The 24,924-nt window shown below is 39.9% G+C and overlaps 3 protein-coding genes across 3 annotated transcripts in view; all 3 read right to left on the reverse strand.

Annotated features, from left to right (window-relative positions):
* Window positions 1-1,975: 1,975 nt before the first annotated feature.
* On the reverse strand, window positions 1,976-6,529 carry LOC113529408 (uncharacterized). The gene is made up of 5 exons (XM_026918589.3): window positions 6,277-6,529; window positions 5,205-5,507; window positions 4,512-4,604; window positions 4,327-4,415; window positions 1,976-2,500 (listed from the first exon to the last, which is right to left on the reverse strand). The coding sequence occupies exons 1-5, from the start codon at window positions 6,323-6,325 to the stop codon at window positions 2,396-2,398; spliced, it is 639 nt and encodes a 212-aa protein (XP_026774390.2). The 5' UTR covers window positions 6,326-6,529; the 3' UTR covers window positions 1,976-2,395.
* A 4,031-nt stretch (window positions 6,530-10,560) lies between these two features.
* Window positions 10,561-19,071, reverse strand: LOC128317075 (V-set and immunoglobulin domain-containing protein 1-like). Its single transcript, XM_053231892.1, has 5 exons — window positions 18,869-19,071; window positions 14,542-14,841; window positions 13,607-13,912; window positions 12,707-12,805; window positions 10,561-12,612 (listed from the first exon to the last, which is right to left on the reverse strand). Exons 1-5 carry the CDS (start codon window positions 18,933-18,935, stop codon window positions 12,554-12,556), a joined length of 831 nt encoding a protein of 276 aa, XP_053087867.1. The 5' UTR covers window positions 18,936-19,071; the 3' UTR covers window positions 10,561-12,553.
* Window positions 19,072-19,912: 841 nt separating this feature from the next.
* The window catches only part of LOC117596621 (uncharacterized), a 7,057-nt gene continuing 2,045 nt past the window's right edge, over window positions 19,913-24,924 (reverse strand). Inside the window, exons 2-9 of the mRNA XM_034302163.2 lie at window positions 24,194-24,520; window positions 23,792-23,878; window positions 23,348-23,434; window positions 22,505-22,606; window positions 22,348-22,412; window positions 21,211-21,279; window positions 20,882-20,935; window positions 19,913-20,221 (exon numbers count right to left, since the gene is read on the reverse strand). Coding sequence (XP_034158054.2) covers window positions 20,126-20,221; window positions 20,882-20,935; window positions 21,211-21,279; window positions 22,348-22,412; window positions 22,505-22,606; window positions 23,348-23,434; window positions 23,792-23,878; window positions 24,194-24,520 — 887 coding nt within the window. The 3' untranslated portion in view covers window positions 19,913-20,125. The remainder of the gene's footprint in view (window positions 20,222-20,881; window positions 20,936-21,210; window positions 21,280-22,347; window positions 22,413-22,504; window positions 22,607-23,347; window positions 23,435-23,791; window positions 23,879-24,193; window positions 24,521-24,924) is intronic.

Here is a 24,924-nt window from a genome sequence, read left to right on the forward strand (position 1 = left end):
ATCATAGGTTAGAGATGACCAGTACAAAGAAGAACTTTGTATTGATTTGCAGTGAGGGTGCAAGCACAGCCAAATCAGCCTCTACATAACAGAGCCACCAGTTTTTGCTTTTGCATATGGATTTTTGCATTAAGGCTATAATTACAGTAAAGAAGACTAGTACAACAATGTAAATAAGGCTTACCCACAGTAACGCGGAACACAATGAGAAGAAAACAAATGTTCATCATTGGCATGTCCGATACACTACTACATGAGTCGAGTGACACTGAGAAATGCAGTTTGTTCTACAATGGACTGGAAAGCACTTCACTCACTATCCCTGCCCACTTCACTGAGCTAAAGAAGAACCAAACTTTTTTCCTTCAGGCTAAATATAAACAAAGTCTGCTACACACAAGCGCTTTGTGAGCTACATCATTTTAAAGCAAGCTGTGCAGATTAAACACACACACACAAAGACACACGCTACATCATGCCACTTCCTCTATTATAAATCTAGTAGATTTTTTTAAAAACTTTTTTCTGGAGTCCATTACTTGTACTTTCTCATATGACTTCATGACGCTGGTTGTACAATGTCAGCTGTTCATATAGCCGTTAAATCTCATTCATCATGAAGAATAGCTTCTTCAACACAGCTGGCAAATTGAACACGTGGTCTTTAAAGGTGCAGTAGTCATTTATTTTAATTTCGTACTAGCATAAATAAAGTGGAAAAATATGCTGCTATGATCAAAAGTAATGGTTTAAGCCAATGGCATCAGCACAACTGTATTACATGGCTGATAAAACCTGTTTGGAAAACTGCTTATTAGTCCAGAAGGCTTGTTTGTGTTTAGATAGGCCTCTTTCAATCATTTTATAGACGCTCCAACAATGCCCCTTCACCCCATCTCAGTCTCAAATCAGCAAGCACCCAGAGCAACCAGATATCTCTCCTGTGAGAAAAAAAAAAAAACAGTAAAACCCGAATAAACACTGGCAGCACTTTTCCAAGATGGAGTCATTTATTACTGGTGATGGGGATGGAGCTGGGCGCAGAACTAGTGTCGTTACCCCCCGGACAGGTATGTAAAGGCAATCTGTATAATGCTTTGAACTGTTTGACTGGCTAGCTTTCCATAACGTATCAAGTAGATAGGTGTGTTTTTTTCATTACGAAGAAAAAAAGAAGAGCAACTGCATTAGTGAACATCCTCATAAATCATTCTGAGACTAATTTTGTGTGTTTATAGAGTAACTCTGTTGTCAAGCAGCTGAATGTCCAGTGCACTTGAAAGTGATGTCATGACAGTCCTTGCTAATACTAACTCTAGATGAACTGCCATAGGTTCAGGGGGCGGAGCTTTGTGTTCATGGGTGAGAATGGGGGGTGGGCTCAAATCCATAGTCATCCAGCACGGATCAAAAACGTATGCCGTTCCAGGAAGTACTATTGAAGTACAGTTGAAGAGTTGAAAAACATTGCCGTTTTTTTTTTTTCTTTAAGCTTCTATTGTTCATGTTTAGGCAGGTATTTGGGTGGTGTATCATTTCTTGTTATTTTAATGGCTCATATGGGAACTTTTCAGTGTAAGTCAGGAAATAAGTAACGAGCAAAAAAAAAAAAAAACAGTTTTGCTACTTGGCTCAGTTCATCTCAGTTCAGAGGAATGGCAGGGTCATATGGGTGTGGTTAACAATGCATGTGTAGACAATCACTCATTACCGGCTTGTTTTCGCTGTGTTTACAAATCTGCAGTCTGATCTCATGTGCCTTTTGCTGTATTAGCAATAATACCTCTTCTTAAGCATTTTCACATTCTTTATACTATTTACTGTAAGTCACACACAAATGAAGGGAAACAGTTTTCTTTTTGCCACACTTGGATTCGTCACTTATTACGCAACTCAATCTAAATTTAAAACCGTGTTTTAATGCTGAGTCTGTAACAGTGGCTCAAAAACGAGAAGTGAAACCATGAGACCTAACACTAAACACATGTTCGCCTATTTTCTTACGTCTCTCCTGATGTCAGAATATTCACATGTCAATAGTCACATTTTTGATCATCACTAAAAATATATGATCATCAGTGGTTAACTTGTATTTACATATGAGTTATGAGACAGTATTTTGTTTACCTTGTTTTCCCCCACCTTAACATTAACAGGCTTGCACCACGTGGGTAATGCTGGTGTTCAGTGTAATTCTCTACACCTCTTTATTATATTACGTTTGTTTTTATTATTTCTATATGGTATAGTATATAGTATAACAAGAATATAGTATGCTAGCATGTACACATGTACAGATGCAAGCTGAGAAAAAGAAAAGCTGGAGCATACAGTATGTTGTGTACAAGTTTAAGAAGTCAAATATAACTTTTTCTATTTTTTTTGTATGTGACTATTAATTTAATTTGATGATGGCATATTCTGTCCTTTCCTCAGTGCTGACCATTTTGGGTCTTTGAGTTGTGTTATTGTGGACCACAGTGGTGTACGTGACGCCCTCCTGCAAAGAGAACACACACACACACACACACACACACACACGTGTATACACACACACACACACACACACACACACACACACACACGTGTAAACGCACAAAACTTACAATTTTTTTGTTCTAGAGATGAAATGGACTTGATACTGATTTGACCACGTAAAAATCTTTACAGTTTGAAGAAATCTGCATTTAAGATTTAAGAAAGTTGCTGACATGTACACTAATGACACATTTGTTATGATACGTGTCCACTTGCAGGTTTGAGTTGTGATGCGGCAAAAAACGTTCAGCGAGGCTCAACTTTATGCAAGTCTTTCTGCTGCATTGCATTTAGCCAATTGGTTGAGGGTGGATGTTAACTTGGTCCGAGCAGGAAGGCTTTGAATTCACATCTGAATTTCATACGTCATTGTTCGCCATTTTCTTTCAAGACTCTGACCTCGCACAAAGGCTGGGACTGCCAAGACTTCGCATTGTGGCATTGAGTGCTTGTCAAAATATAAATTCGTGCTTCCTTGATTTCTCGATCATGAATTCAGCATGTTAAGGATACCGCAATTTTTAAAATGTGCTCAGAGGAATCAAGGTGAGAGGAGAGAGAATGCTTCTAGACTGAGGATACACACCTCTCCCCCGAAAAAAAAAAAATACAATACATGATACGAAAATAAGAATGAAAATACTGTAAATTAATAATGTTAATTAAATACAAATACATTAACAAATTTATTTTTAAAAAATGTTAATGTTAATGTAAATACAAATTAATTAATAAATAACTACAAATAATATAAATTAATAAAAAATACAATTAATATCGTATTAATTAATTAATTAATTAATTAAAGATTAATTTATTAATAAAATAATTTAATTAAAAAATATAATAAATAAATAAATAAATTGAATAAAATTCTTGCATTAAAAATTAGTTAATATAATTTGCTTTAAAACTGGTGAAGTAATGTGAGGAGTAGAATTGTGTTTAGACTAAAATACAAACATTTAAGCATGTGATGTAGCTACACTTGTAATAATTCAGGGTAATTTAGTGTGTCCTGTGTTATTAGATCTGTTATACAGTTAATACAGCTCCGAAACATCATCAATAAATGATATTAAAAATTCGCTACTCTTGCTTTAAAGTGACGCTTTTTTGAGCGTCTCGTTTGTGCAAATATATTTGTCCCAGTTTCCATTTCTTTCATCCTTTCACTGCTAAGAAGTGAGGAAGGGAAGAACGGACAAGAAACAAGGAAGCTCGGTTAAAGAAACTAGAAGCACCCGTTGTCTCTGCTGGCCTAATGTACGCTAAAACCAGGAAGTGACCCGGAAGTAGAGCGCTAGAGCTACGCTAGTATTCTAGCGATGGTGACCCCTGCTGGTGGGGAGGGCTAATATCCTGGGCTGGTGTGATTCTATATACATATTTTAGCTCCCTACTTGTTAATATTTTCCATTTGTCTCCATAACTATTTTTTGGGGTCTCTTACAGCAGACATGTACATCTGAACTTCCTGCTTAAGGATCATTAAACTAAAACATGTGCTACAAGTGTGGGGGCATTGCTTTAGCGTCGATTGACTCGTTGTCGAGAATGTAACGGGCAAAATAAAGCTCACTATTAGCCAGACTCACAGGATTTAGTGGGATCATAAAATTGATATATTTTCAAGGGTCTTATATATCTTACATATTTACATTAAATGCTCAGAATGTCAAGAAGGATCAAGAAGTGGCTTTACAAGCTGTGTATTATTTAAAATAAATTTGTAAATTGTGGCTCTCTCTAAATGATCGATATGAGTACAGGTGTGTGTGTATTCACCTGTGTTTCCTGCTCTTTCCCCTGTGTTTCCTCCACATTCTTCTGTCCTGTTGGTCCTTTATTGCTCGGTGTCTGCTCTCGTTTCTTTGCTACAGAATAAAACAAGACAGAGAGGCAGATGACACACACACGCACACAGAGACTACAGAAATCTCAGAAAACACTGTATGTCTATGTTTATGCACCTCTGTATCTCCAGAAGATGACGCCTCCGAGTCCCAGCAACAGCAGCAGAACAGGAATGAAGGCAAAGAAAGCCTTGCTCATTTTGTTCCCTTCTATTAATATAGAGGGCAAGAAAGTAGATGCTTCTATTAGCACTGTGTACACCACAGCCCTGTTGAATTCTCAATTCTGATTGGTCAGAAGTTGTCGATTCATTTTCTATAACAGCAAGTCCAAATCTCAGGTTTATATTAATGTGCTTATACTATGATGAAGTTTATACAGAAGGAGTCTCCAGTGTCAGCACCTTGTAATACTCAGAAGTAAAGCTGTAACGTTAAGTTTTCTTACTCTTTCCAGTTTCTCAATAACATGGCAAGCAGCTTTTTTTTCTGTTTATAGCTCCTATAGCGTAAGTGATAACATTAATTAACGTGTACATCGGATGTTTCACAACATTAAATGTAACCATAATTGGATAAAAAGATGTTGTTCTTTCTTCTAATAAAAATTGTAATCGTAGGCAAATCATGGTATAAGAGGAATGAAACTCTTCAGGACTTGCTGTATTAGAAAAATAATCAACTTTGGGATAGTAACAGGAACTCTGCTTAATCACACCACCATGTTGTAAATTCTATATAATAGAATAATAATAATAATAATAATACTAATAATAATAATAATAATAATAATAATAATGATAATTTTACCTTTAACAATGAGGTTGATGTCTGTGTATACATACTGACTAATTTCACACCTGTAGAATCCATCATCCTCTACAGTCAGGTGTGATATGAGTAGAGAGAGATTTCCTGGAGACTGAACATTACTAAGCTGAATTCTGCTTTGGTTAGTTGGTACAGAATTCCAGTCTGTTTTGAGGTTGTAATATTTCCAGCTTAGCTTCTGAGGTTTGATCTGAAGGTCAGAGCAAGAGCAGGGCAGCAGTACTGCGTCTCCTACATGTGCAGTAATGTTTGATGTTTTTGTGTTGTTTATTAGAGTGCAGCCTGCAGAAACACACAATCATACAGTACATTTATCTGATACTCTATTTATGATATGATAACCCTTTTAAAATGTGTAAATTTGTGTAAAAGCTTACAGGGACTAATGTGTAGTTTCTTTAAAAAAGTTTGCTAAATCCTTAACATCCCTAATAAAATAAAATAAAATGAGTACTCAAGGTGCAAAAATATATATTTTCACTATTTATTATTCAAATATAACTATTGCTATCACTATTTACAAGTAAAATAGGCTGACAAGTTCTGTGCTGATTTTCTTCCTGCCTGTCACATGCTTTGATGCTTTTACTTTAAGAAACATAAATATATTTCATCAGTATGACACAGAAATGTTTTATTTACTTTATAACCTTGCATATGCTCACGTGGGGTAAATTAGAAGTCAGTTTAACAAACACGACTGTAAAAGAGGTCATTCTGGTCACAATCTGGTCAATGGTCATATTTACTATTTTTTAATAGCTGGTTACATATGTAATTAAATGTACATCAAATAAATAAACAACATGTTGGTACCTAAAAGTAAGTTTCTCCTTTTTCACTTTTAACCAGACTTCAAAATGCTAGAAGGTTGAGATTAATTTCAATTAATGAAAACGTCTCCAGGTTACGTATGTACGTATTAGAGAGAAGCGTTTTGATGCAGCTCGAGTTCCTGAAGGGGAACATGTGTATATATACATACATATATATATATATATATATCATAGTTAGGTGCCTCTATTAGCAACATTTTAAGTTTAGGACTCACCTTTAGTGACATAAAGCACGTTGAGGAGAAGATAAAACCCCAACAACATTTTCACTGGTGAAACAGCGCTGACTTCACAATACACCTACAAAACCACACTCACACACATACACACACCGTCTCTCTCAGCAGAGCTCACCAACACCAAACACACTGTAGTTATTGGAATGAGAATAACTCTTCTGTGTTTAAAGTTTTCAGCAGAAGCGTAAGACACAAAAACCACATCATTTGATTTCTGAGAACTATTACTGCTTCCTCTTTTAGTGTTGCAAAAGTCACACACCCACAATGACATCTGCGTAACACACTGATGTTACAACCTCTGCAAAACGCACACTCAGTTCTTCCAAGGTGCTTGTGTATTGCTGGTGTATGCACTCTGAGTGAGGGGGGAATCCCTGATATACCCGCCCCTGTCCCCCCAAGGGCACTTCTCCCAAAGTGCCTGCGAGTATTCCCCATGGCGGCCTGGCCCCTCTCGGTAAAATGTCCAAGCAGAACCCAACAGGCTAGAGCAAGCTCGCCGAGGTCAGGTGGCAGGGCTGAAACAGGCTTGCTGAAGTCACGTGGTGGAGCTGTGGTGCTCTGGCTGAGGTGGATATGAGATGCTGTGTCTTCGGCCTCAGGTGTGAGCATGGCGTGGGAGGCCACGCCGTCAGCCTCAGGCATGAGCAGGATGTGGGAGGACTCGTCATAGGTCTCAAGCTTGAGCAGAATGTGGGGGGCTGCGCCGTTGGCCTCAGGCAGGAGAAAGACTTGGGAAGCTGCACCGTCGGCCTCTGGCTGGAGCTCTGCAGGGAAGGCTGTGCAGTTGGGCTCTGGCTGGAGCTCTTCAATGGAGGCTGCTCCGTCAGCCTCTGGAGGGAGCTCCACGGTGGAGGACACCCCATCAGCCTCTGGAGGGAGCTCTTCGGGGAGGCCGGCCTGTCGGCCTGTGGAGGGAGCTCTGCACGGGAGGCTGACGCATTGACCTCTGGAGGGAGCTCCGGGGAAGGCCGCCTCGTCGGCTTCTGGAGGGAGCTCTTCGGGGAGGCCGGCCTGTCGGCCTATGAAGGCAGCTCTGCGGGGGAGGCTGCCCTGTTGGACTCTTGAAGGAGCTCTTCGGTGGAGGCCGCCCTGTCACCCTCTGGAGGGAGCTCTTCGGGGGTGGCATTACAGTAGAATGACATTATACATTTTATTAGGTAGTTTTCATGAACAAGTAAAAGCTTTTTTATTTATATGCCTATATATTTGTTCAGTTTCTCTGTGAAAACTGAGTTGGTGAATGTAAATGCCCCTGTATACAAGTTCTCAGTTTACAATGTTGACAGGAAAAAGTCAAAATTTGTCACAGAGATGCTTAAAATGAGAGGAGCAATACTTGTAGGTATTTTGTATTGGGTTTTGCTGATAGGTTTAAATGTTTTGGGATCGTGTCCAGGTGAAATTCATGTTAAATGGTGGCAAATTTCAACCCCTGAATATAATAAACCATCACAAACTATTAGAAATTACACTGCATCCATTAGTACATTTAAAACAATACTGTTTAAACTCCATAGAAAGGTTTCATGCAATAGCAAATCTTGTGAGATCATGTTCAGATTAGTGAAAAATGCAGGTCACCCCTTATTATTTACAAATTCTTTCATATATGTGTATGTCCATTAAGCCATAAGTCAAAAAGAGTGAAATGTTCACTGTTAATTTGATAATTAAAGTCCACATTTTCCATGCACACACTCTTCACCAGACAAAAGTAAATAATATTCAGTATTTAGGACCAGCATGATATATAATATTCAACCTTTATTAGATTGTTAGATTGATTGTTAGATTTGTTAGAGCTTCACCACTGCAGATTCACACTTCCATCTCCATCAGCTGTACTGTAGTGAACTCGCACATGATCTGATAAAGATAAGGGCAAAGTGGATAATAACGTCTCACACATATATTTAGTATGATCACGGCAGCTGGATAATGTTGTGGGAATAGTGTTTGTACCTTTCTTTCTGGTGGTGCAATAGACCACAGCCACGATGATGTGCAGAAAGATCACAACCACCACGGCGAACGGGACAAAGGGGACGAAGGGAAGAGGCTCTGGAGGGACCGCAGCAGGTTTTATATAGAAAATTATTATAATTAATATTAATATAATTAATAATTAATAATAATAATAATAATTTTACCTGTAACAATGAGGTTGATGTCTGTGTATACATACTGACTAATTTCACACCTGTAGAATCCATCATCCTCTACAGTCAGGTTTGATATGAGTAGAGAGAGATTTCCTGGAGACTGAACATTACTAAGCTGAATTCTGCTTTGGTTAGTTGGTACAGAATTCCAGTCTGTTTTGAGGTTATAATATTTCCAGCTTAGCTTCTGAGGTTTGATCTGAAGGTCAGAGCAAGAGCAGGGCAGCAGTACTGTGTCTCCTACATGTGCAGTAATGTTTGATGTTTTTGTGTTGTTTATTAGAGTGCAGCCTGCAGAAACACACAATCATACAGTACATTTATCTGATATTCTATTTATGATATGATAACCCTTTTAAAATGTGTAAATTTGTGTAAAAGCTTACAGGGACTGATGTGTAGTTTCTTTAAAAAAGTTTGCTAAATCCTTAACATCCCTAATAAAATAAAATAAAATAAACTAGATGAGTACTCAAAGCGTTTTGGAGGTGCTCTGACCCAATTTGGCCCTTGTCGAAGTCGCTCAGATCTTTACGCTTGCCCATTTTTCTGCTTTCAACACATCAACTTTGAGAACTGACTGTTCACTTGCTGCCTAATATATCCCACCCCCTGACAGCTGCCAGTGTAACGAGATAATCAATCTTATTCACTATACTGAGCTGAATTCTGCTTTGGTTAGTTGGTACACAATCCCAGTCTGTTTTGAGGTTGTTATATTCCCACCACGTTAGTTTCTGAGGTTTGATCTGAAGGTCAGAGCAAGAGCAGGGCAGCAGTACTGCGTCTCCTACATGTGCAGTAATGTATGATGTTTCTAAATATGTAAATTTAAGTAAAAGCTTGAGATAAATGAGACTGATATGTAGAATCTTTAAAAAAAAGGTTTGCTAAATCCTTAACATAATAAAACATTTCTAACACAGAAAAGACATATACAGTATTAGGAGATAATAAGCTCTATTTTTTTTCTAGCTCTGGCAAATATAGGTGAGCTAGAAGTTCTGGATTCAATACGAAATCTTAAGCTAGGGATTCGAGACTCAACTCTTAGCACAGAACTTGTGATAAGCCTGGTGCTGAGCTTTTTATGGATGTATATACAGTGGAACAAAGAAAATAAAGATATAATACCTACTAGAAGGAACAACATTACAGCTGCGAGTCTATAATGCTCTACTACACAATGCTACCATAAATCTCTCTACAGAAGTAGATATCTGAAAACTTTCTATAGGCAAAGCTTAAAAAATACTGCAGTTCTGGCATAGCAATGAGGTCCAAATTCTTTTCTTTAAGGTCAAATTTGCAAAAAAAAAAATACAAGTAGTCACCATTTTTTATGCAAACACAAAACAGCCCTAGTACATGTGTAACCTACAGTTTAAATACTGTGCACTGTGTTACATTTTACTGCATAATATACACAAAATCACATGCCTCTATTAGCAACACTTTATATTTATGACTCACCTTTAGTGACATGAAACACAATGAAGAGAAGATAAAACCTCAGCATCATTCTCACTGATGAAACAGCGCTGACTTCACAACAATACACCCTAGAACTACACATCTGCAAAATACACACACTGTCCCTCTCAGGAGAGCTCACTGACCCCTAACATGCTGCAACGTTCAGGATTTAAAGTGATCCGCAGACCTCTGAACACCCACAAACAGTGGCATGGCATCAATTGGCTTCTGGGAAGGCTTAATGCTTCCTCTTTTAGTGTTACACAAGTCAAACACCCACAGTGACCATTGCAAAACACACACTCAGTTCTTCCATGGTAGAGGTGTTTCCAAATATTAAGAATTCACTTGAAATAGAAGTTATGAATGGTTAAATTTAGGGTAAAAGTCAGCTGAAAATAACTCATTAGCACTCATATTCCTGCACATGGTACAGGTAATTGTGTGCAACAACCCCAGCACATCTAGCTATGGCGTGCCCAATGACCTGTTATAAACATGTTGTCCTTTTTATCCGTTTATAAAAACTTCCTGACTGTTACAAAGCACTGACACTGGACCCTACTATCACAAATGTTAAATAATTGTCTCCTTAAACAACAAAATGCACTTAAATTACATGTTTTTTTAATTAATTTATGTGCGTTTCCACCATTGAAGTCCCTGTATATGTTGAAAGAAAACACATTAGAAGAAGCCCCTTAATACAAACCTGTCATTTGCAGCTCAGAAAATGAATCAATACATTCGTACCAATCAGAATCGACAATTCAACAGCGCTGTGGTATACGTATCTTTATCTGATTTTAGAAGACACAAAAGATGAAATATCAATAGATACATAGTCCTGTTATTTGATTTTATAAGACAGTATAGCTAAATTATAATACCCATTTCTACGGCTGTAGCTATTCCACTTGATTAAAGAAAAATACACTATATGGATAAAAGTTTGTATAACCCTGACCATCACACTCATATGTGCTTGTTGAATATCCCATTCCAGATTTATTCCCCTTCGCAGTTTTAATAAGCTCCACTCTTCTGGGAAGGCTTTCCACTAGATTTTGGAGCATGGCTGTGGGGATTTGTGTTCCTTCAGCTAGAAGATTATTAGTGAGGTCAGGCGCTGATGTTGTGTGATGAGGTCTGGGGTGCAGTCGGTGTTCCAGTTCATCCCAAAGGTGTTCAGTGGGGTTGAGGTCAGGGCTCTGTGCAGGACACTCGAGTTCTTCCACTCCAATCTTCACACACCATGTCTTCATGGAGCTCGCTTTGTGCACAGGGGCATCATCATGCTGGAACAGGTTTGGGCCTCTTAGTTCCAGTGAAGGGAAATCATACAGTAAAGCTACAGCATATAAAGACATTCTATACCATTGTGTTCTTCCAACTTTGTGGTAACAGTTTGGGAAAGAACCACATGTGGCTGTGATGGCCAGGTGTTCAAATACTTTTAGCCATATGGTGCATATACACAATGTATTGTGTATATCTTGTCCATCTGAAAAAAAAATATATGTATATAAAATTATGGTTAAACCACCGTAACCAAATAGCATACCATAGTAATCATAGTTTCTTTGATATAACATCTAATAATCAACTGTAACTACTTAATATATTTTCCTAGCTAGCCTCAAACTGTGCAATGAATGTACAATGGTTTAATTAGATTTTTCCTGACATACATGTAAGTTTATAGCGATTTTCACACATGTGATGTTATCTCGTCATACATGTCTAACGTACAGTTTGAAGGCTGCCAACCTGTAATGTTTTTCACACAGTTAATCTGTACAAGAATCTTAGTCTATAAATAACATGGAGAGCTATTTATACATATATTTTTATTCCCTCTTATTTGTGGCATACTGTGAGATTATTGTGTGTTTTTAAATTCTTGTGAACTGTTTTAAAGTCTTGTGAACTGTTGTGGCAGTTGTAACACCAAATTTCACCTTGGGAATCAATAAAGCATTCTGTATCTATCTATCTCTAATTGTGTCACTTTGCCTGTAAAACCATAACACAGGACTCCATTTTGTTTTCAGTGAATATGTACAGCACTCGATGATGATACGGGTAAAGTTACAGTTGCTAACAGAAGAAAATGCATGCATGTTGTGATGAGGCTAGGAGTTCTGGGCTTGAGCATAAATCTAGAGCTAGGGGTTCTGTACATGTCTCAAAATTTTGATCTAGGGGTTCTGGGCTCGACTTGAAATCTAGAGCTAGGGGTTCTCAATTTGACCCAAATTCTAGAGCTATTGGGATTCGTGACACTACTCTAAATCAAGAGCTAGAAGTTAAAATCCTGAGCTAGGGGTTCTGGTCCCAACATCTAGAGCTTGGGGTTCTAGATTCGAATGAAATCTAGAACTAATGGTTCTGTTGTTACAATTGTGCTCTCTCTCCTTTTCTCGATAAGTCAAAAACACAAAGTGTCCACAGTTAATTTTGCGATTGAAGTGCTTTTACATAATGCAGTTTACCAGAAACAGCACATAACACTGTATATTCTGGGACAACACGGCACAATAAACAATGCAAATTTATTAGATTGGAGCTTGACAATGAACCTTCCTCTGTTCTTCTGTTGAGCTTCACTATTCCAGAGTCACACTTTCCTCTCCGTCAGCTGTGCTGTAGTAAACTCTGGAAGAATCTGGCAGAGATAAGAGAAAAGTGGATAATAACGTCACACACACATTTAGTATGATCACAGCAGCTGGATAATACTGTGTGAGTGGTGTGTGTACCTTTCTTTCTGGTGCTGCAATACACCGCAGCCACGATAATGTGCAGAAAGATCACAGTCACCACGGCAAACGGGACGAAAGGAAGAGGCTCTGACGAGACTACAGTAACAATTTTTTTTAAATTCTATTTTTATTTATAATTTCACATGAATTTAAAAAAAAAAATCTGAATAAATAATATTGTTAGTTCAGTTGTATAGGTTAACTTTAATATTAGTTATTTTAGATGAAGCAAAACAAAGAAAAATGATATGGTGGTGTGACGAAGCGGAGTTACTGTTACTACCCCAAAGTTGATTATTTTCCTATAACAGCACATCCCCAAGTGTGTTATTCCACTTATACCACAGCAATTTGCCAAACGTTACAATTAAAGAATGAGACATCACAAGTTTTATCTGTTTATAGTTACATTTATTGTTGCGGAATGTTCATGAAACAAGGTAATTTCCATTCCTAAACAGTCCCCCTAAGGCAAAAATGCTGCTTCTCGTATTACTGAGAAACAGGAAATTGTAAAGTTGTCCATCATGAAGACTTTCATATCGCAGAAAACTTAAAAGTTACAGCTTTACCTCTGTCTGTTTCACGTCCTGACACTGGATACTTCTTCTAAAATGCTACGTCCCTTTACAGAAGACTACTACATGATTGTTTTTGACTAAGTTTATGTGTAGAGTCTGGCACACAAGTCCCTGTGAATGAGTTGTTACTATAGAAACAATAATGTATTAGAACACGTGCATTAATATAAACCTGTAATTTGCAGCTGCACTATTGTCAGAGCTGCAGTTCTAGGAAATGATTCAACACCTTCTGACCAATCAGAATCCAAAATTCAACAGAATGTGTATAAAAAATTAGAAGTTGTCAGTTTCTAATATGGTGTATGTTGTTTACCTTCAACAACAAGCTTCATGTCTGTGTATTTATCTCTTCCAAGTTCACACCTGTAAACTCCCTCATCCTCTTTAGTCAGGTGTGATATGATTAGAGAGAGATTTCCTGGAGAGTGATCATTAACCAGCTGAAATCGGTGTCTGTCGCTGGACATATCGTCCCACACTGTTTTGGACATACTATATTTCCTCCACTTGAATCGCTTAGGTTTGGTGGTTAGGTTAGCGGAGTGGCACGGCAGCAGTATTGATCCTCCTGCATGTGCTGTGATAGTTAATTCATATGCATGGATGATTTGAGTGCTTCCTGCACAAACACATTTGAAGAAACATTCAATTTTTATATGAGTGTAAAATAAAACAATTAATAATTAAAATATTCTGAATGCTGCAAATGGCACAATGCATCCTTCTCTAGTAGCAATCTGCGTAAATAAATAAATAAATAAATAAATAAATAAATAAATAATTGAATTTATGGTGCATCATGGTAGCATTTCTGCCTCCTGGTTTGATCCTGAGGTCCCGTGTCTGCAAAGGTTTCCTCCGATTTGTCCCAGAAAGATTCCACTAGGTGGACTGGCTATGACAAAAAGCGTGAATGATTGTGTGAATCCTAAGAATTTATCTCAGGTTTATCCTGCTTATTGGATCCAGATCGATCACAGGAACACTAGGTGCAAATTGGGAATACATGTAAATGGGAAGCCAGTAACATCACAGGGTACCACGCACACACATTCACACCTAAAGTCACCAATCCACCTACCGGCATGTTTTGGGTGGTGGGAGGAAACTGGAGGAAACCCACACGGACACAGGGAGAACATGGAAAACTCCACACAGACAGAGCTCAGGATCAACTCCTGGAGCTGTCAGATGGCAACACCTCTCCAAAAACATATATGCAGAGGAAAAGAATCCACTTCCTATTACCTTTAATGGTGAGATGGATGTCTGTGTAATTCCCGGATCTAATCTCACATCTATAAAGTCCCTCATCTTCTACAGTCAGGTTGGATATGAATAAAGAGAGATTCCCTGGAGAGCTTGCATTAACCAGCTGTACTCTTTTTTCATTAATGCTGCCCCAGATGTTTTTGGGCTTATTTATTTTCCTCCACTGGAAACTCTGAGCTGTTGTGTTTATGTCTGTGCAGAAGCAAGGCAGCAGTACGGCACTGGATACATTTGCTTTGATTTTCAATTCATGTCCGTGGTTTACTAGATTGCAGCCTGCAGAAACACACATTGATTAGGCAAGTTTAGAAAAACTTTTTTTTGGTAACATTTTACTGAACGACAGTGTCGCGTGATGAGTTACACGGCTTGTCACGTTACAGAGAAACTGCAGAGTGGAAACTCCTCTGTCTTAAACACCTCTCCATGCTGGAAAACGTCTCCAGGTTACGCATGTAACCGTGGTTCCCCGGGGGAACGAGACGCTGCGTCGAAACGCTATGAGAACGCCTTCAGCGTGACCGCGCTCTGAATAACATGTGTAATCAGTCCAATGGATGGGTGAGACGTCACGGGCGGGGTGACGTAGTGACCCGGAAGCATAAAAGCCCGAGTGGCAAACGCCGCGCTAGCTTCTGAGAAATGAGGCAAGCGTGGCAGGGATGCTGGAAGTGTGGCACTGAGACGCAGCGTCGAGATGGCCAGGGACATAAACTGCTCTCAGCAAGAGGAGTTTCCCCTGGGACCACACAAGGATCTGGCGCGCCAGCCTGTAAAGGGGGCGCAAGCAACCTGGTGGTTGATAGACCACTGCCGTGTTGTCGGTGCGTACCAACACGTGGCGACTTCTTAGGTCTGGGAGAAAGTGTTTCAGTGCTAGAAACACAGCCAGCATCTTCAGGCAGTTGATGTGCCAAGTGAGATGGTGGCCGCTCCACAGACCACGGGCAGAGCAGCCACTCATGACCGCTCCCCATCCGGCGAGAGATGCATCCGTCGCTAGCGTTACGCGGCGACAAGGAGCTCCCAGCACCGGGCCCTGAGACAAGAACCCAGGTTCCCTCCACATGTCTAAGGCACGTAGGCACCGCCGCATGACCTTGATCATGCAGAGCAGGTTTCCCCTCAGGGAGAACCCCCTGGTCTTGAGCCACCACTGTAGGGGTCTCATGTACAGCAGGCCAAAAGGTATTACATTGGACGCAGCTGCCATCAGACCCAGCAGTCTCTGAAACTGCTTCACAGTGAGTGACCAGCCTTCTCTCACTCTCGTGACTGCTGTGAGGATCGACTCGATCCGAGCAGGATTCAGGTGTGCCTGCATCTTCGTCGAATCCCACACCGCGCCCAGATAAGTGATTCTCTGTACTGGAGAAAGCACACTTTTCTCGGCCTTTAGTCTTAACCCCAGCTCTTTCATATGGGCGAGAACGACATCTCGATGCCGAACCGCCATCTGCTCCGATCCAGCTAATATCAACCTGTTCTCGATATAATTCAGTATGCGGATGCCCCGGAGCCGCATAGGAGCCAGAGCAGCATCCACACACTTCGTGAAGGTGCGGGGTGAGAGGGCTAGGCCGAACGGAAGAACCCGATATTGGTAAGCTTCGCCCCCAAAAGCGAACCTCAGGAACTTCCTGTGTTGAGGAAGGATGGAGATATGGAAGTAAGCATCTCTTAGGTCGATCGTGACAAACCAGTCCTTGGAGCTGATCTGAGACACGACCTGTGTGACCGTGAGCATCCTGAACTTCAGTCGTGCGACTGAGAGGTTCAACTGCCGCAAGTCCAAAATGGGACGCAGCCCTCCACCCTTCTTGGGAACAATGAAGTATCGGCTGTAGAGCCCGGACTCTCTGTCGCGAGGAGGGACCACCTCGATGGCCTCCTTCCTCAGGAGAGTGTGTACTTCCTGTTCCATTACCAGAGCCTGCTTGGGACCCACCAGAGTGGGAAGAACCCCGGAAAAGCGAGGCGGAGGAGAGCCGAACTGAATTCGATAGCCTCTCACTACAGTACGCAGGACCCATTGAGACACATTCGGCAGAAGTTTCCATGCTGCCAAATAGCTCACTAAGGGGATCAGCCTCTCGAGACTGACCTCTGGTACGGCGAGAGCAGCTAGCATGGTGCCCTGGAGCGGCAAACCATCAGGGAACGACCGAACTAGCTGCTCCGAAGGCCTCCAAAGAGGCCGTGAGCCTCCCAGACCCGCTACGTTTCCAGGCGAGAACTGGGAGAAACGCTCGCCGGAGACCGCTGCGCCCTGATGCACCATAGGTGGCAGGGTTGGCAGATCGACCTCCCGAGGGCACTGAGGCGAGACGGGCACCGTATAATGAGGTGTACACCGTCCCGCCCCAGAGGGGCCCGCCCTCGGAAGCCCTGGGGCCAAGGCGTCAGGGCCTCTTAGCTGTGGCCCTCCTCGACAAAAGAACAATCCTCAGATCCGTCTTCATGTCAGAGGGACCGGGCTCTGTTTCTGTGCCTCCCTGTGAGAGGAGGCAGTACACGGAGGGGGCTGCCCCCACCCAGCAGCCCCACGAGCCAGAGAGCGGCGAGGGAGAAACCGCTGGAACGCCGCCGCCTGCGTACGAGCCTGCTGGTACCTGTCGATGACGGAGCTAACAGCGTCGCCGAACAGATCAGAGGGCGCCAGCGGGGCGTCCCTAAGAATGACCCTGTCCCTCTCTTTCATGTCGGACAGGGTCAGCCAGAGGTGTCTCTCCGCCGCCGCCAGGACTGCCATAGACCGGCTGATAGCACGGGCAGTCTCCTTGGTGGCGCAGAGAGAAAGATCAGTGGCCCGCCTGAGCTCCGTCACATGCTCAGTGTGGAGGTCGGGAAAAAAGGCAGGCTCCGGCGTGGAGGTGGCAGTTTACTGCGCAGGAAGCGCTCACCTAGCTTCCACCCCTGTGGTTCAACCCGTGTTTCAGCGGGCCAGTCAATGCTAAGTTTAGCAACGGCCCGCGAAACCACCTCCAGCAGCTCCTCATATCGAGGAGACTGCGGCAGATCAGAGTTGGCGCCCTCCACGTCAACTTCCTCGGAGGAAGACAGGCGGAGCGCTGGGCCCACTCCCCGGGGGGAAGAAACCGCAGAGCGGGCTTCCGAACCCAGAGAGCGGACAGTGGATCTGGAGGGTGAGGAAGGAGAAAAGGACTCGCCCGTCTCCATTCCCTCTGCCAGATCCATCTGCGAGCCCCACGAGCGCAACCGCTGCTCTGCCTCAGCAGAAGCGAGGCCGGCACCGCGAGGCACGCAAGTGAAGGCTCCCTCCTCGAAGAGAGCCTTCTGGGAGCGAAGCGCGCGCAGCCGCAAACACTCGCAATGCGAGCAGCCGGCCCCCTCGAGAGCCGACTCTGCGTGCTCCGCTCCCAAGCAGACAACACAAAGACTGTGTTGTCTGCTTGCCTAAAACTCTGTCCGCTCTCGCACCGTTTATGTTTCGTTTTGTCCTTGGCCTTAGGCATGCCGCAGACAACACAGAAAGACAAAAAATAGACAGACAATATCACACAGAGCGCTTGCTGAATGACAGAAAGCTAGCGCGGCGTTTGCCGCTCGGGCTTTTATGCTTCCGGGTCGCTATGTCACCACGCCCGTGACGTCTCGCCCACTGATTATACGTGTTATTCAGAGCGCGGTCACGCTGAAGGCGTTCCCATAGCGTTTTGACGCAGCTCGAGTTCCTGAAGGGGAACATAAAGTTACAACTTTACCTCTGACTGTTACAAAGCACCGACACTGGAGACTCCTTCCAAAGTACAATTATATTTATTTGGTTATTTGTTTATGTGGAGCGTCCCTGTGTAAGTTGTTACTATAAAAATAATAACATATTGGAAAGAGTGCATTAATATACACCTGTGATTGGCAGCTGCACTATTGTTAGAGCCGCTGTTATAGAAAATGCATCAACAGCACTGTGGTATAAGTATTAATATAAGCTTCTTATTATAGTAAAGTGTTACTCTTTTGTTCTATAGTATTTAAGTTTTAAGTTTTACGATTTAAGTTTACGTTACGCTGGCTTGACCCATGTGGTGTCCAATTCTTATCATCATTAATCACTCATAACTAGAATCATTATACATGCTGTGTTTGAGTATATCATAAGACTAGGGATGACTGTACTCTTGACTCATTCAATTTTCCAATTCAACTGAATATATTTGTACAGCGCTGCTAACAATGGACATTGTCACAAAGCAGCTTTACAGAAATATATAAACTCAGGATATAAATGTATCATAAATACACAATTTCATCTCATTAGTAACAAAATGTTCACACTCACCCTCAGAAACATGAAGTACAATCAAGGGAAGATACACACTCAGATACACACTCAGCAACATTTCCATTAAAGAAGCAAAGCTAACCGCACACCACACACTGAAAACTATACATCCAAAACTTTGTAAGCAAAGTTTCACTAAAACTGACCACCAGGAAGGAAATGTGCCCACTTTCTTACGAAGTTTCCGAGAAGAGTGGCATGGTCTTCTCTGAGTCACTTTTGTTCTGCTTCCTCTTTCTTTTCTCTTTTTTTTAACACAGCTTCTGTAGCAGATTCTCTATGTAGAAAGGTGGGACATTTTTGATACAAAAATCACGTGTCTAAGTAAGAACTAACTGTTGCTTCATCATTTTAGTTGCGACGTAGAAGATTACATGCACACTTTCTTTCTTCCTAGATGTTACGTACAGTGTGCATGTAAACATTTCTAGTGTCTATGTCTTTATTACAACACGAATGGCAGATTTTGTTTTCCCCAAGTGACTGGTGAGTACCGTAAAACATTTTACATATGTGCACTGTTTTTTTAAAAATAAATAATCAAATAAATCAGTTAATATCAAAGAGCTCAAAACAAAAATGCAACCATTAATCATTCTAGATTCTTATGTCAACTGGCACATTTGCCATTTTTTTTATTGGGGGGAAGAGGAGAAAATGTCTCTTTTGGCATATTTTTGGGTGCAAACCTGTAGCATGTAAAAATTCAGAACTCCTATGCAAAATTTGTAAAGGTTAATTTAATTTTAGGGTAAAACTAAACACTATTGGATAATCACCCTCTCCATTCAGTCATGTTATTTGGTTTTCCAGATGTTTATGTAGCTTGACCATCACAAATTTTAGTTGAATAACCCCTAATAAAACAAGAAACACCACAGTTTGTGTCAAGAAGCTAAACAATCTGAAAGAATCACCATGTTCTAAAGTTAACTATGCAAATGATTACACAAATAAGCTCTGACATCATGTTATGTTGAATTACATTTTATTTTCTTGATTAAATAAAAAAAATTACAAAAACCAGTGCATGAATAAGAAAGAAACATAAATGGTTGTGTGTTTTGACTTTGTAGGTACATTCAAGAGAAACATTTCCCCACAGGGAAAACTGAAACCTTTATTTAATAAGAAAAAAATACATAAAAATAACTTCAAGATACAGGTTAGGTGTAGCATAGCATAATAAGATAGAATAAGGTAGTATTGATAATAAGGTAAGTATGTGTGTGTGTGTGTGTGTGTGTGAATGTACTAGGTAGTCCTAGTATTATCTCCTGCAGTCTGGCTGGTGGTCTGGGCACGCGGCTTTACTGTACTGTAAAGTGCTGTAACATATGCCACATCATCCTGCACACACACACACACACACACACAATTTTGATCCAATACAGTTTCTTTTTCAGTGTAGTGATATATACAAAAATACTTTATATTCCACAAGTATAAATATAATGAAATATGTAACACATGCAATTTTTTTCTTCTCCTCTCAACTTGTCCATGCGAATTCCTAAGGAAATCACTTGAACTTCGTTGGTCTTGCTGATTTTGATTTAGGGGCAGATGGTATAAATGAGCTAGCACAAATATAAAATTTCATTTGCTACATTACATCTATGCACGGCCTTTTATTTATTTATTTATTTATTTATTTATTTATTTATTTATTCATTTATTTATATATACATTAATTCATTCACTCATTCATTCATTCATTCAAGGTGGCATGAATCTTTTCACATCTAAACATGTTCCGAGACTAAATTCCGTTCAGTTTCTTTGCCATCATATGTTTTGTAAAAATTGAATCGAATTGAATAAGAAGCTCAGGTTAACACAGAATAAACAAAATAAGATTAATACAAAATAAACAGAATAACTCATTTCACAATCAAAGGAAATTACATCACCAAATTGTTCTTGCTGATTAGGACGAATCAAGTCATATAAAAGGTGCAAATTTACACACAAACAGTCAGTACCATGTAAATCCACCTAAACACAAACCTGTTCATTGTCTGATCTCTTTTTTACACTGGCATACACCACATCCTCATCGTCCTGTTGAAACACACACACACACACACACACACACACACACACACACACAATCATACAGACACAAGCTCCAGTGAGTGTAAGAGTCTGATCATTTTCCACCAGCAGGGGCCGCTGTATGAAAGGCTAAAGCCAGAGCAAATTCTTACATTATCTTTTTAGTATCTACTGAACCACTGCCAGTGAATCCATTCTGCCTACTGCTGTAATCATATACATTTCACAAATCATACTATTCTGAAATATTATCCAATGTTTAACAGCTGGTTATGACTCACCGAGTGTTTCTGAGGTGGTTTCCTGGCAGGTTTAAATTTTACATCTGAGTAAAGCAATTCATTACCATGCTGCACAAACACACACACACACACACACACACAGAGAGCGAGAGAGAGAGAGATAGAGAGAGAGAGAGAGAAAAGTTACTGAAATGGAGCATAATGTCATTTAGAACTACATTTACATTTGTTGCACAATTCTGAAACTTTGACACAGGTGTGATTTTTTATTTATTTATTTATTTATTTATTTATTTATTTAGTGGTCCTACATGTATGTAACCTGTTTCTGATTCATCCTGTGTCCAAAGGGGTACCTGATGCAGATCCCCACTGTTTATGTCAGACATTCAACAAATGTTAATCTTCACAAAGTCCTCGTTCACAACTCCATACACTCTGAACCACTTGAAATACTAACTACATCTTTTGAGTGATCAATGATTTAAACAAATGTATCTGACAGATACAAGCTGATGTTCCTGTCTAGATGGCAGCGTGCTCTCTGCCCTGTTTAGCTCCACAGAGTTATTGCTGCACCTAGTGGTCAAAATTAGGAACTGCAACAAGCACTGATAGAATCAGGAATCATTGAATTCTTTTCCCTTTTTCTACCAACACTAAAGCAGTGAAGAACTACTCATGGCAGAACATTTTACAAATGCATAGAACGTCATCATGCAGGTATAGTACAAATGATGAGCCAATCACATGTAAGAAGAATTTTAGCCATGCAGGGTGTCACGTGACGTGGGTTTTTTGTGACGCTCTTTGGGTGAGCACTCGCAGCAAAAAAGGTGAGCTAATTACTAAGTAGCTCATGTTCTGTGAAAGTCTGGTTTTATTTAACAATAACTATAACAACCCTTCCCCAGGATCACAAATCTAGAAACAGGAAGTAACATGACAGGATGAACGAATCACGTTATCCAGCATGCAGACCTGATCTGGAGCGCGACACAGTTCAGACGAAGCAAATCCCAGACTGCCATTTTCAAGAGGACTAAAGATCAAAGAATCGGTTGTCTGGACCGCTCTCAGTCCCGAAAAACAGTGTTTACACTTCATCTTGGCTCAAATATAAAAAAAAAAACAATAGAAGTGCGAAAATGAGTCAAAATGAGGAGTATAATTCACCTGCCCTTCCTCACTTCTCTGTTCTGTCCGGAGTTCCTTGCTCCTCGTCTGTCCTCGTCTCTGTGCTGCAATATAAAACAAGGCAAAATGAGAACTACAGACAAGATTGGAAGGGTTCTTCTTGTGTGTGTGTGTGTGTGTGTGTGTGTCTTCATACCTCTGTATGTCCAGCAGACACCTCCGAATAGAAGCAGCATCACCAGAAGAACAGGAACCAAGATATACAGGTGGTTAATTACACTCCATTTCAGTACTTTAACTATAAAAGTGAAGAAAGAAACGAAGAAGAAGAAGAAGAAGAAGAAGAAGAAGGTAGTATGTAAGATTGTGTACAAAAAAGCCAGAGTGCACAAAGAATCTAGATTTCTGCTTGGCCAGTTGTTTGATGTGCTCATATAATCGCTATCACATTTCTACCACTGAAAAGTCTTCAGAATTTCAGAACTTTCTGAACTTCAGTTTCTCTAATAGCTGATATAACTATAAATATAAAGTTTCATATAGCTAATGAAACTCGGAACACAACAATTCCACTAAATTCCACAAAATGTAGCTATAAACAGATTTTTAAAAAAATGATACATCATGCCGTTCTTTAATTAGTGTGGTATAAAAGGAATAAAACCCTTTGGGGCACGCTGCTATAGGAAAATAATCAACGACTTGTTGGATGTTGAGATGTGGCCTGACATGAAGCGGAGTTATTCTTCCCACCCTGAAGCTGATTATTTTCCAAAAACAGCATGCCACATCATGTTTTATTCCTCACGTAGTACAGTATATAATTTTGCATCCAACTGGTGTAAACTGGTTTCCCACTAATTATGTTTAATGAACTTTTTTCCATTTTTATTAAGTTAAATATACTCAATTATATTAAGCTTTATGTACTAACCATCTAGATCATTTTTTATACATGATTTTTTTTCCCTTTCTTGGAAATGTTCAGCAAGTTTCATCTTAAAATGAGCAAACGTTAATACAGTGAATTGATCATTACCTTTATCAGGTGTTCCAGAGTGTGGATTTATTTTGTCATTAACCATCTGAGTTGATTTTGGAATTTTATCTGTGAGTTCTACAGAACCTGAAAGACCAGATAAATTGAGTTTATGCTAAGTACATGGTGATGTATTAACCTGTACTAATAAACACTCCAATACAGTGTTGTATTTATATTAGGTAATTATATGTTAATTCTAATAGATGCTATAACATAAGTGATAACTTGTTTCATTGACATTCTACTACATTAAATGTAACTATAATTGGATAAAAAGTACAACATGTTTTAAGTGTAAAAGAATAAAATACTTCAAGATGTGCAGTGATTGAAAAAATAATCCATTTTGGGGCAGTAGCTGTAACTCCGCCCAATCACACCACCCCATTGTTGGTTATTTTCCTGTAACAGCATGACACCAAGTGTTTTTATTTAACTTACTTCCTGGATTTGGTGTACTCTCTGTGGTTTTACTGCCACCATTCGGCCTTGCTGTGCTCGCTGTGGTTGTACTGAGCACTAGAGGAGCTAAAGGGGCGAGTAGTTAGTAATGTAAATGTGTATTCATTATATTCATATTTAACACATACAGAGAGTGTGAGATATTGTAAACACTGTGTGGATCATTACTGGATCATTAACACATTAACACTCATGTCTTATTTGGGTCAAAATGACCAAAAAAGTCAAAAAATGACTTTAAAAAATACATAAAAATAATTTAACATTTTTGGCAATGAACACAAATGATTATTTTTACAGTCACTTTTATGTTACAGAAATTATATTCAGTACATTTTGTGATTAGAGCAACAAGAGACAACAACAAAACACTTACTTTACCTTTTACTGTGAGGAAGACAAGCCTTAGGTTACTGATCTGATTCTTTTCCCGACATTGATACTCTCCTCCATCCTCTGCAGTCAGGTGTGATATGAGGATAGTAAAATTTCCTGGAGCGTCACCAGTAAGCAGCTGAACTCGGCCCTGGTAGCGGTTAGTCTCATCACTGGGATAGATGGCATAAAAACTAACTATACCCTTTTTTCTAAATTCCCATATGAGATTCGGTGCTCTATCCTGTGGATCAGCGCAGGAGCACGGCAGCGCTACAGACTCTCCTGATGATGCTGTTATGGAAACCTGTGTATTATCCGATAACATACAACCTGTACAGTACAAAACAGCGTGTCAGGTTACTCTTAATCCAGATGTTTACAATATCATCAGCCACTGTTCATAACTCATTTATTTTTACACTCGCAATCTGAAAATTCCAGACCATAAATCACACATTATAGTGAACATATCATTATATCAAATAAATTATTATCAAACAAGAACTTATAGTGAATACTGGCATTAACTGTATCTATGTATGTATGTATGTATGTATGTATGTATGAGAAAAAAAAAAAAGAAAAAAAATATTTTTTGCTATGTAAAGAAAATATAAGGAATTTGTATTACTGCCACATTTTAGAGAATATCAATAATACAATATAGTACAATATTAATAAATAATAAATAATATAATATTTTATTTTTATTTTAATTATATTTTATTACTGCT

This window comes from Pangasianodon hypophthalmus, chromosome 30 (assembly GCF_027358585.1).
Source record: "Pangasianodon hypophthalmus isolate fPanHyp1 chromosome 30, fPanHyp1.pri, whole genome shotgun sequence".
NCBI lineage: Eukaryota > Metazoa > Chordata > Actinopteri > Siluriformes > Pangasiidae > Pangasianodon > Pangasianodon hypophthalmus.

Excerpts from the sequence above, each read along its gene's own strand:
- LOC113529408 (XM_026918589.3), bottom strand. The coding sequence starts at position 6,325 with ATGTTGTTGGGGTTTTATCTTCTCCTCAACGTGCTTTATGTCACTAAA. Across the intron at positions 4,605-5,204 it reads CATCAACCTCATTGTTAAAG|AAGGGAACAAAATGAGCAAG; the intron begins GTAAAATTATCA and ends CTATATTAATAG. Across the intron at positions 4,416-4,511 it reads CATCTTCTGGAGATACAGAG|CAAAGAAACGAGAGCAGACA; the intron begins GTGCATAAACAT and ends TTTATTCTGTAG.
- LOC128317075 (XM_053231892.1), bottom strand. The coding sequence starts at position 18,935 with ATGGAAATGTTGCTGAGTGTGTATCTGAGTGTGTATCTTCCCTTGATT. Across the intron at positions 14,842-18,868 it reads TGTACTTCATGTTTCTGAGG|GCTGCAATCTAGTAAACCAC; the intron begins GTGAGTGTGAAC and ends GTGTTTCTGCAG. Across the intron at positions 13,913-14,541 it reads CATCCATCTCACCATTAAAG|GAAGCACTCAAATCATCCAT; the intron begins GTAATAGGAAGT and ends GTGTTTGTGCAG.